This window comes from Odontomachus brunneus, unplaced genomic scaffold (genome assembly GCF_010583005.1).
Source record: "Odontomachus brunneus isolate Ranch 3 - 2012 unplaced genomic scaffold, Obru_v1 Obru_scaffold_009, whole genome shotgun sequence".
Lineage (NCBI taxonomy): Eukaryota > Metazoa > Arthropoda > Insecta > Hymenoptera > Formicidae > Odontomachus > Odontomachus brunneus.
In genome coordinates, this window is record NW_022639459.1 from 2,623,491 (window position 1) to 2,636,226 (window position 12,736).

The following is a 12,736-nucleotide window of genomic DNA, read 5'->3' on the forward strand; positions in this document are numbered from 1 at the left end:
GAGAGAGAGAGAGAGAGCGTGCGAGCAAAAAACTATTTTCGGCCGAATCGTAACTCTACGAAGGGCATCGACATTTCCTTTTCAGGGAACAAATCTCGACGCGGGTTACATCGTTTTCCCGCGGAGTCGCGGGGGAGGAAACGCGTTTGCGCTCGTTTCGCTCGTCGCGTGTGTGTGTGTGTGTGTGTGTGCGTGCGCGCGTGCCTCTATGTAGGTGTAGTATAAGCTCCTCTCGTGCTGCGCAAGGCAATACAGATTTATGTAAGTATTTAGCACGGGCTCTTTGCTTTATCGCGAGTCGCCCAGCCAAGACGTCCTCGCCGGCGTATACTCGTCCCACCCCCGGTCTGACCGTCCGAAAATTTTCAATTATTTTTTCTGTCCTCCTTTCTTCGGCCTCCCGCTATCCTCTTGTCGTCATCCCGCGGGACCACGGGACGCTTGACCGGTGATCATCCGGTCGTCTGGACCGTGAAAAAAAGAACCTAAACCGGGCGCTGATATCGCTGTCCCTGCGCTATCGCACGATAATCGCACCCGCAAAGGGTGTACTTCGTAATAGGGTTCAGGCGGATGAGATTGTCGAGGAAATTCGCGCGGATATGATTTTCTATAATCTTGAAGCGTCCATCTTATACGAGTAGCAACCACTTCTATTGAAGAGGATAAGTATTATCTAAGAAGAGATATGGGTAAAATTACCGAAGAACTTTAATTTTTTGCAAGTATGACGGCTTTCGTAATATTTGTAATGTTCATGTGTGATTAATATCGCTGAGAAAAGTTATATCTAATATAGCACACAATAAAAGATACTTTCGAGGTACTTTTTTGAAGGCTATAAGGACCGACTTTTCAATATCAGTTTAAACTCGAATTTAGATGTAAAGTCTGTTTGATGTGTTTTAAGCAGAGTACAAACTTAAATTTAATCACACGATGAAGAGAAGATCAATAAGAAGCATGCTGCGGATGTTGTGGCGAAATTTTTAATTTTTTATTTTAATTTTATATTTAATTTGTATTTTAATTTTTTCATTATATTTTTTATTTTATTTTAACTTTTTTATTTTAACTTTTTACTTAACTTAAGTTAAAAAAATAAAAGCACTATTAAAAAATCGGCTCTTTAGATTATATTGTATGATAAAACTGTTGAGTAAAGTTAAGATAACGGTCAGTAATGTCGCGATACGAATACAATAGTTAACGTAAATTTGCATGAAACCAGCAGTCAAGGCAATTACACAAATATCACGCAAGAAGAGGTCGATATTTAGCCGGAGTCATCGGTGCAACGTTGTAGCTTGTCGTCGCGTCGAGCTTGAAAATGATAGCGCGTCGTCTCGACGCGCGCTTCCTAACTCACGAAAATATAGTCAGATATTACACGTGTAACGTTAAACCCGGCAATAAATAAACACGGGGGTAAGAAAGATAGCTTCGAGTCAGCCGGCGAGGAAATATGTGCGCAATATCCTGATCCTTCCACAGTTAGCTCCAGTCGCGGAGAATACGAGGTTTCCGCGCGGAGGATACGAACGCCGGATCAAAAGGAGGCGCGCGCGTGCTGGTACGAAGGATTCTGTTTGGCCAACCATGAAAAGGCTAAAAGCCATCGGTATCGTATCAACAACCCCGCCGTCGAATCCTGATCTCCTTCAGGAGCGGAACTTAAGCCGTATGGCATTTCCCCTGATCCCCGTAAAAGAAGAACTAATCAATGTCCGCGAATTTATCGAAAGCCTCGGTACATACATGACGTTGATCTTCGTCCGCTCTATCTCCTCTCTCTCTCTCTCTCTCTCTCTCTCTTTCTCTCTCTCTCTCTCTCTCTCGCTCTCTCTCTTTCTCGCTCTTTCACTTTCTTTATCTCTTTCTTACGACTCATACTAGTTGCGGCATATTCTTGTTCACGTCGAAATTAACTATATATTTCCACGACCGTAGTAGTCGGTGAAATTCACGCGCTTTTCACATTGTCATGCAAAAGAGAAACCTTTTTTTAGATTATTGCTAGATTGAGAGAAAGAGAGAGGAAAAAGAGAGAGAAAGAGAAAAATTAATAATCTGGGTTAAGAAATTTTCTAAATACTTAAAACTTTTTAAAACTGCAAGATACTTTCCTCATTTTCTATAATGTAAAACTTCCTTTGGATGGTAAACAGACCTTTGAATGAAGAAACAATGCATAAAGCACTTGGGAACGATTTTTCAATATCAGTTTAAATTTGAATTTAAGTTTAAACTCTATTCTAACAATGCATTTTGTTTAAACGGAATTTAAAATAAATTTAAGTTAAAATTTAAGTTTATACTATCATTGAAAAATCGACCCTTAATCTTTGATGTAATTCATTGATCATTTCTAGACATTTTTCTTACTATCTGAGGAAAAGAAATCAGGATAAATCCTTTTCTTACTATATGAGATCTCTGTTTTCTGTCCAAAACGTGTAGTAGTCTTCAGTAATTTCTATTCTTTTTACAAAACGCAGAGAGAAGCAAAGAATCACTGACTGCTTGTCTGTCCCTGCACAGAGAGAACGATTTAATTGAATCAAATAAACGGTTCTTCGGAATAATCCAAACGAATTTTTTGATTGATTGAAAAAAATGTTGTTTGAAGCAACAAAAATATTTATTTGCGGCTTAGTTCCAAAGAAATATTTTTGTTGTGTCAACCAAATAATTTGTTTGGACTATTCCAAAGAAACATTTATTTGATTCAATAAATCGTTCTCTCTGTGTGAAATGAATCACACGGAGAGTTGATGTAATATTCTGAAGAAAAATTAAACGGTGATAAACTCGAGGAGGTGTCTCTTCGAGAGCATCGAAAGAAGTCTCGTCTATCTAAGCGGGTGTCGCGTCGGCCAGGCTTCTCGAGATCGCTCCCAGCACGTCGGTGTGCGCTCTTCACATCGCGCGTATGTATACCCCAATAATCCATACAACGCATTCACGTCCAACGAGCAACCAACCCATCCGGCGATCTATCCGCCTGCGAAGCGAGCTAATCGCCGGGGCCTCCGCGTAAGCGCTTTCTTACCACGTGCAAATAACGGTCATGCGGATGCAGGGCACCGGTAGATCCCGCGCGAGGCCGCGCGAGGGGCCAGAGAGGGGGCGGATGTGGCGGAGATGTTGGTGCTCGGTCGATCTTAATGCTGTCTTAAGCCCACCGGAGCGCGACATAAATTATGTATCGTCCGGGCGTAAGATGCCGCCAAGATCCCAGGAGCACCTGGTATTCCTGGTTCGGCTCACGGTTTCTCTCCAAGACTACCAACCGCCCCCACGCCACGCCAGTTTATATACGCGCATCCCCCCTCCCGTCCCCTCGCCGCGATCCCACGCCACCCCAGTGGGGGTCCCTAAATTTTCTCGAAGTCTATAAGGGTTAAGGAATTAACTGCTCTGGCTGCCGCCGGCTGGACCGAGCGTTCTCGGGCCTACGAGCTCCTGATACGCCGGGGTGGGTTGCCTGCCTCCCGGGCTTAATAACCGTAGTGAGGATCGCGTCTTGGCGGGACGAGCGAGGGGTGGCTGGTAGAAGGATCTTCGCCAAAGGCCATTACAAGGATTTCTTTTATTTACGGTCGCGAAAGGAGCTCCTGCGTCGAGCGGGCTAAGTGGTATGATCTCCTCTCCTCGAGCTCTACTCCCGCGATAGATCTTGGCCAATGACCGACTAAGCGTCCACTCTGCGAGGCTTAATACCCCGTCCGATCGTGTAACATTTGGCTGTAGATCAATTAAGACGTCGCCGCCGCCGCCATTGCCGTTCGGAATCACGGTGTTGTATCAAGACCGCGATTTCTCGGCCCTTTAAGATAGCTTACGTCGAATTAAAGGCGGTTGGTATCGGATCATTGTTGGGCGATCTGCGGCGAGCGGGTCTTGATAGACACGTACGACTTGTCGTCGCAGAAACTGCATTTTTAATCACTCTCTAAGGAGAAAATCGCGCGAACATTAGATCTTTTCTTTATGAAGTATGTTTTCCAATTATTTACAGTACGAATTGTGTCGTTGATAGATAATAATGCAGTAACTTGGCCGTTTCGTGAACATTTTTATCTTTTAGACTCATATTAATAATAATCGTCGATTGAAACTTACCTTAGCAAGACTTGCTCACACTTGAACTTAGGGTTAGATGTGAATTTTTCAGTGATTATAAATTTAATATCGCATATATTACATGCTTCTCAAAATTAAACATTCAAGCCCAACCGACGTGGACCTTGCGTGAGTTCTTATGAGTTATTTTTTTAAGTTTGATTGTGCATCTGAGGACTTGACAATTTCAATATTTTTTGCTTAAATCAGTAACAATAAGCTGTTGACGGTATATATTAATTAAATTGTTCCAACTTGTTATGCTAGACATCTTATTAGAACGATGATTGATAATTGGCTTTGATTGATGTACAATGTGTATTAATCTGTTTTATTTGCCATAAAGAAAGACAAAGGTTGGCGTCTGGCTCGGCGCTGTTATTCTTTCCTAACACGTGATCGCATCGTCGAGACCGGTGCCGATAAATTAACGGGATTAATTATCTCCGACCGTCGGATTACTTGCAACGGAGAATACGGCCTACCCCTTGGTGATTTTCCCCCCACGGCTCATTACTTTCAATCGTTGGCCTTCAGCCGCTCGTCCTCTTCGCTACTCGTAATTTTTAGTATAGCCGCGAATGGGGGAGGGTAGGGATTAAAGAATAAGAAGGGGAAACTGGAGTTCGTTTATATGACCTCATCAGCTACCCTCGTGAAGGAAAAGAGAGAAAGGAGGGAGGGGAGAGGAAAAGAGAGCGAGAGAAAGGAGAGCAGAACAAGAAGATGGAAGCCGCGTCGTCAAGCGTAGCATCCCTCAAGGATTATGAGGCCAATCCTGCGGCTAATTTGCGAGCTCTCGAATTCTCAAACCCCTCCGCTATCTCGTGACTTCATCCGAACCGCGTTCTCCGGTTTCCCTTCTAACTATTTCCTTCGAACTATTTTACTGTTGTTTTACCGTTGTTTCTTTCGAAGAAGAGGTTCTTCTCCTCGTTACGTCTTATCTATATCTTGGTTGCAGTTGCAGAATTCTTATTTGCAGACATTGACAGTGTTCAGGAAATTTTGGCGTAAATCGCATTTTTATATCTTCGACTTGTATTTCAGCTTGTAGTCAAGTCTGTAAGTTGATTTTCCAAGTACACAGTTCAAATTCTATAAAAGTATAAAATTGTATAAAAAATGTGTATAAGGATTAACTTATTCCTCACACAATACGCATATCACGAAGACAACTTTAAGGGGAATTTCTGATTTAGATAGTCGAAAAGATAAAATATCTATATGAATTTTTTCTAAAGAAGTAAATAAAGATACCAATATATAAAGTTTTCACCATTTTACTATGTATCATTGTTTTAAATAAACAAAAGTTATTTACGAATTTAAATTCCGCCCAGTTTATTATATTTATGCTGGAAGCAATGACGCCGGACGTCTTTAGCAGGCAACAACTTGCATAATAATTTGAAAGAAATGGCATAATAAGATGCAAAAACTAGGTTAAATTTACTGAGATACAAAGCTTTGTTATAGAAAATTACAGAAGGAAAAACTTTAACAAAATAGTAGCACTTCAAAGTTACAAGTTATTTTTCCTCTTTCTTCTTCTTATATGGTTATTCTTCTGTATCTGTATCGTGTGCTTTAAAAATCGTGCAGAAAAAGTTACGCCGCGAAATATATCACGTTTGCGTTTACAGTTATGAAAGCAATAAGTAACGGCTAGAATGTTTTTACGCAGTCAATTCGTTATGTTCAATCGTTACAATCCGATTCAACGGCGGTGAGAGCATTTTCGGTTCTTATCAATAGCATCCAACAATCTCACCATCCTGGCCAACATTATCTATGGCGAAACGTCCGGCAGTCGTATGGAAACAGAATAGTTAGGCATATCCTAGCAGTGAGCTGATAGGAGACCGCGCAGCTCCCACTCTCTGTCTCCTTCTCTCTCTCATTCTCTGTCTTTCTTCTCTTCCTACAACTCTCTCTCCTCCTTCCCTCCCTCTCCCTCTCTCTCTCTCTCTCTCTCTCTTTCTCTCTTCCACGAGCTCTCCGTTATTATTCAGGAACTTTGCTGACAGCTCTCCGGATAGGCAGATAAGAACGGCCTCTGAATGCCAAAGCACACACAATGCTCCTTTAAAGCGACGTGTACCCACGTCTCGCGGATACTTTTCGCGTGCATGATCGCGCGGGAATGCAGGAGCCAATGTCTACCGCACATTGCAGCGCGTTGCGTTCGGTGATCCTAGATCCTCTTCGAGCGCTCGCAATTTGTCGATCATCACCAGCTCGTGCAGTTCACTAATCGGAATTTATTCGCGTCTTATTGAACGGAAACCATTAGCCATTTCTATCGATGAGCGACTCACGAATGCGCGTGTGTGTGTAGTTTAATGAGATTAAATTTTAATTACTTTTTCGAATTGCTTAGTCGTGTTGATAAGATCAATGTGAGTTGATTTGAATCGTGACAATTAGCACATAAATCGTCACGTCATCATAACTCTATTATATTGCGTGCGCGGACGCAACATTTTTCCGTAGTAGAAATTTTATTATTACAAGTGTCGATGTATGTGTGCGTGTGTGTGACAGTGTGAAGCCAATCTTAACCAAATCGACCATTTTTCATAACGATTTAGTACGGCTGGTGTGGTTTAAATTGTCTGCGCGCACTCTGACAAATTAAGATCAGATAGAGGGATGATCCTCCGGGCTGCTGACTTTCAGATTTTCATAAGACGTTGCTCCCTCTCTCCTTCCCCATACTATCTTACTGTTCCCTCTTGATTCTTCGCACTCTTCGGCGCAGCAGCAATTTTCTTATCCGATCGACCAACCTTGGTCTCTTTCTACTTCCTTCGAATTGAGGACTCGCGCGCGCCGCACAGAGAAACGAAATTCCAAAGAATGACAATATTGAAAAATCGATATTCAGCCTCGTTTGTTAATTTATGCAGAGGCTCAGCTCGAATATCTTACTCGTGAAATAATTATACAAGAAATGCGTTTAAAGTAGCTGAAGGGAATATTATATTAAATATTTTCTATATCTATCGCATTTATAAGAAAAAATTTGTCTCTCTCTAAAATTTCCGTCAAATAGCTGTTGAAGTTTCGTAACTAAAAATATACTTCGTGCAGATTTATAAACATACATACGTACATATATATGCATATACTTTATGCAGATTTAAATAATAGATAATAAATAAATAAATACAAAATAAATAAATTTATTTATTTATTTATTTATACAGAGAGAATATATCTTTTTTCATTTAAATTTCTTTCCATCTTATTATGTTTCTAGCAGTGCAAGAATAGACTGACCTTAATAAAATAAAGTTTATTTTGCTAAGAAACATAGTAAATTTCGCTAAAAACAACAAATTTTTTAATAGTACATTTTAGTTTCTAAACAGCACACATCAAATTAAAGGGTAATTATTACAGAGTATTGATGTATTCTTCGGTATTTCTTCAAAATTCTACAGTAATATTTTCATTGTAAAATTCTCTCCGTATACAATTTATTTTGCTCATCCTTCTACAAATTCGAATAATCAAGAAATATTAAATATTATTTGAATATTTTATAAGTTCAACTCGTCTCAGATTCTCTCTTAAAATTCACTAAATCGATTTGTACAACGTATCGAAGTGGAATGATGTGCATTGTATCGTAATATCGTGTGACCGTCCTGTAATCATTGCTTTTAACAAACCGACGTGACACAAAATCGCTCATCGTTGCTAAGTCGCGTTTTGTTCGATGAGACGCGGTGGAGCCAGAGCGATGTTCGCAAATTCCAACAGTTCGCGGAATAACTTCCATAAATCCCCATCGTCTGCTTTGCCGTTGCTCGAAGTCTCGACTCGGTTTGGAAGGCGCAGCTCGATAACGATAACGAGAGGGATAACGGTAGGCAGGTAGAGTAGCTCGGGGATAAGAAGCGGCTGTTGCGGCAAAGTCTAGATTCGATGTTTTGCGAATGAGCGCCGACCCGGATGGATCCTTGTAAGACGTTTTAATTGGACAAATCCGCCTATCCTCATTAAATCCGGGACGAGCTCGGCGGGCCCGCTAGGACGACACAGGTCCTGTGTGCGCGTCATGGATGACAGCGATATCCTCTCGGTATCATCTTTGTACATCTCGTTACATACTTAAACGCGAAAGTCTTCTATTTCGCCGAGCTCGTTGCTCTTGAAAATCCGCGCCACTGTAAGGACCCGATCTTACCTTAATCGTCTTGCTTCATGTACGAATCCTCCAGGAGAACGCTCACGTTTTACAGCGATGGCGCTCGTTGAGATATTCGATGAAGAGAGAAGATTCGATGACAATGTACTTTGCTTTTAACTTTGTTTTTATAACGTGCGTGAAGTAAGAAAAGATTCGGTGTTAACGTGTTCGATATAAAGGAGTTTAATATAAAGGAGAAGTCCGGAGGTCTCTGGATTTTGTGAGAGACGTTCTTTTATTAATTCATATAATAATACGCAACTTCTCTGCTTCGTTCGTTATTAGGTCTCCTTGTCGTGCCTTGTTCTACCCGCGGTCTTACTATCCTGAAACTCTCGCGAGTGATGCAAACGCTGGAATAGCGCCGTAGACAGATAGTGCGTCGCTTTTAGAGAAAGACTCATTGACTATTGTGACGTTTGAGTTAGGGTTGACTCGATGACAACACACCACTGTCTTATCTTAGCTGTGAGATTTTGGTCGGGGCGGTTGCTTTGTGCGTCGCTAGACTTGGAGACAGTATATCGTTGCGTGCGCTTGTGTACACGTACCCACATCCGTTTACGCGTTTATGTATTATTGCTCCTACGAAACTCCTACGAAACACTGTGCACCGACAATTTATCGCGTTCACCCCTTGCAAGACGAACGACCAAACGATTGAGCGTAATATCGTGTTGCTTTTAAGACGCTTACCTTTTGGCATCTCTTTCCCTTCGAGAGACAACTGTCGCGAAACTCTACGATGCAAAGACCTGTGAACATGTTGACTGCCACGGAACTTTCGAAAAAATTTACTGTAGTATCAATTTTTATTGCGTCGAAATTTACTGGTGTTACTAATTTCTGATTAATTAACCTCTTGTGATATGCCCGGGAAGTTTTGTATTAAAATATTAAATTCTTTTTTATTTATTTAAATCTTGTACCTTTTTTAACTCATAGCAAATACAAATGAAAATTAGATATAATCTATTTTTCAAAATTCCTAATAAATAGCAATAGAGAGAAAAGAAATCTAGATATGTTTGTGTGAAAAAATAACTCATTCTGGGTTGCGTAGTCATTTTAAATCACCGCCGAAGAGGTTAATACTGAGAAATCGAAAAAAACTGTTATATTGTTACAATCACATCTTCTATGGTTAGAAAAAAAAATACGTGTAAATTCAAGTTAAACAGATATTGCATCAAGAGTTGCTGTTATTATACGCCCATCTATACAGTTCTCACAGCCACAGCTCTTATGATACGTAATGTTCAATTAGCGTATCCTCAGGCGAAAGAATATTGCTGTCTCTCTGTTGTGGTCTGCAGAACTAATACCATGGTTGAGGGATCCTTAAGGTTTGGTTGTGGCGTACAGCACTAAGGATTCTGCTCAAATGCGTATGAACAGGCGGTAAAAGTGTGCCACTTCCAAAGTGCTATGGTTTCTACAAACCTTTAGTGTGCAAATAATGTTAATATCTTGTCGCGGCAATTATATTCAGCTAAGCGATACTCTCAATATTTTCTCGGCGTAGCTTTGCAACTATATGATATTGGGGTTCCCGAAAATGTTAAAGTACTGTGCTTGCGTAATAAGAGGCAGTCATTGTTGTTGAATAACATAGATTCACACATCGTACGTTTTTTTTTAGGAAGGAAATGTACTTGATAATAATACGACTGTGATGTATAGCTTTTATTCGACATCATCTCGTATTTACACTCTCATGAAAGTCCATAATAATTATATTAATTATTACGTGATAATTACAATGAATGTGCGGCCCGTAAAGCGTTAAAGCCGCGTATCAACGGTAGTAAGGAGTAACAGGTCGATTAACGATTTCCCTTTATTTCCTCGCGCCAACGCGCGCGCGCGCATATCCGCCGTTTGTTCCTCGCGTTTTTCTAGTGAACGTTATTTAATGAAATTAACTAGTCCGCGTGATATGGATGCTGTTGCGGTGACTCGCCTTCAAACAGAGCCATCTTCAGCCGCTTGTTCTTGGCCCTGCGGTTCTTGAACCAGAATTGCACGTTCTTCGGCTCCAGACGCGGGAACTTCTGACGATACGGCATCTTGTTCAACTCCTCCGTGTACGATAGAATGAGCTACGGATCGATCGTAAAATATCTTTCAGACCAACAAACCTTCCGTGACGCAGGTGGGGGGATTAGAGTCGGATCTATCCGACCTCGGTACGTGCGAGATCGTTCGAGCAATCTCAAGGCGGCTCATCGCGACGTGTATTCGTATTGACTAATCGTGCGTCTACGTCTGGTCTCTTTAACGGTGTGTCTTTAATAAAGCGCCCGCGCGCTATTAATCCGCCGCATGGAATTTCCCGCGATGGCGCGTTTAATACCGTCGCCGAAGGAGGGACAAATTAGCGCGATAACGTTGCACGCTCGATTATACGTACCGCGTGGCTCGGGTGAGTGCTGCGTTTGAACCAATACTCCAGTCTCGGCACTTCCGTCACGGGATCGATGAACGTCCGGTTTCTCTTCCTCCTCTCGTCGGCCAGCATGCTGGTGGGACAGCCGGTTGGCCCGCGCGGCGGCAGATAATGCGACATGTACATTATGCCGTGGCCGAACATGGGACTTGGCACTAGCGAGAATCCCGGCGGGATGGGGCCCGTGTGCCTCGCCTCGTCGTCCTCTGAACCGGAGGACACCCTCGCGTCCTCCTGCTTCACCGAGGAGGGGGTCGACGACGGTGGCTGTTGGTCCTCTGGTCTCGTAGTCAAGGACAAGGGACCGACGGGTGGACTGCTCGGAGGGCAGGGTGACCCCGACGTCGACTGAAAGCAGCGGTCGCGAGGTCCTTATTCTTTTAGGGTTCTTTTGTGCTCCCAAAGCATGGACGTAGTATACATAGACCTCGCATACGGCCAGAAAAGTGAAGTCAACATGTAGAAAGAGACCATAGACATAATATATATATATATATATATATATATATATATATATATATATATATATATATATAATATATATATACATAATATATATATATATATATATATATATATAAATAAATAATATATATAGAAATAATATATATAGACATATACAGGGTTGGCAAAAAGTCCGGAAACGGTCAAATATCTCGAAAAGGATCAACTATAGCGAAAAATATGTAAGTAGCAAAGTTGTAGGGCTTAATAAAATGTACCTAATGATGGCTAAAAATTTGACTTTGGGTGGAGGACGAAGGTCATACGAAAGTCAAATTGAATTTTTTAAATTGGACCCCCCACTTTTTATTACATATTCTTGTAGCTTATTTCAAAGGCTTTCCAAAAACCTATAATAAAATATTTTTTTATTAGGCATATTTAGAGTTATGAGGCTTGAAAGGATTTTGGTCCTTAACTGTTTCTGTTTCGTAAAAACGTATCACTGTCTTCTGAACGATGGATCTAGAAATAAAATTGCGATCAGGATATGCAGCATTGAATGTGTAGATCAGTTACTTCTTCGTATGATCTAATATGTCTAAATTTTCGATAAAGAAACAGCATTATCTTTTCTTTATCGGTTAACATTTTTAAAAAAGAAATTTGAAATTGTAGTTGGAAAAAGAAAGGGAAAAGACAAAGAGTAAGATGCGAGAGAGCACGACTCGTTTTTAAAATACAAAGATCGAGAAGCGTTATCGTGAAGCGCGGATATGCGCGAGTTTTGACTGAGTACGTGTGATATTACGTCGTGAATGAATAACCGCGTTCGATGCAAGCGAATGAACAACTAGGCTGGGAGCCTAAAAAACATAAACACAGGAGAAAAACAAGAATAACTTTGTTTTTCGCGTCTTGAGCTAGACGATATGAGCGGCTTAGTTGTTCATTCACTCTCATATATACAACCCCTCTGTTCTCTGTCTCTTTCTGCTCAGACAAAGTGCAATAAGATTTGAGTAAGAATTTTACTTGCCAGTCTAGTCGGGGTGCTATTGCGCTCTATAATATTATGGAAACGAGAAATGGATGCACGCGCAACAAAAAAGTGACAAAATAGGAAAAAAACTATAGCCCCTCTATTCTCGCTCTCCTTCTAGATGTTAGCTTCATTCTATTAGACGACAGAGCATAGGGCATTCGGAGTCCATGTATATGTACATGTCCCAAAGTTCAAGTACGAATTTATGATATTGGGTCAATAAAAAAATTTGTCTTGATGTTTACCTCCACGATGGAGATGTACGAATGTTGCCAGCGCGTTGACGAAGAAACATACATATATAGAGAAAATTGAATTTATTTATAACCAAAAAGTTGAACCAAATTTTTTAACTGACCCAATATTTTTAGGTACCGAATATATGAATTTCGTGCACGTTTTTGGATTTTATATCGTTAATTCTTTGTCGACGTGTAAACTAATCTTTTCTTAGAATTTTTACGATTTTTTA

The 12,736-nt window shown here is 40.9% G+C and overlaps 1 protein-coding gene across 1 annotated transcript in view; it reads right to left on the minus strand.

Moving 5' to 3' along the window:
- Window positions 1-9,997: 9,997 nt before the first annotated feature.
- The window catches only part of LOC116840244, a 65,473-nt gene continuing 62,734 nt past the window's right edge, over window positions 9,998-12,736 (minus strand). Inside the window, exons 6-7 of the mRNA XM_032806739.1 lie at window positions 10,740-11,123; window positions 9,998-10,428 (exon numbers count right to left, since the gene is read on the minus strand). Coding sequence (XP_032662630.1) covers window positions 10,252-10,428; window positions 10,740-11,123 — 561 coding nt within the window. The 3' untranslated portion in view covers window positions 9,998-10,251. The remainder of the gene's footprint in view (window positions 10,429-10,739; window positions 11,124-12,736) is intronic.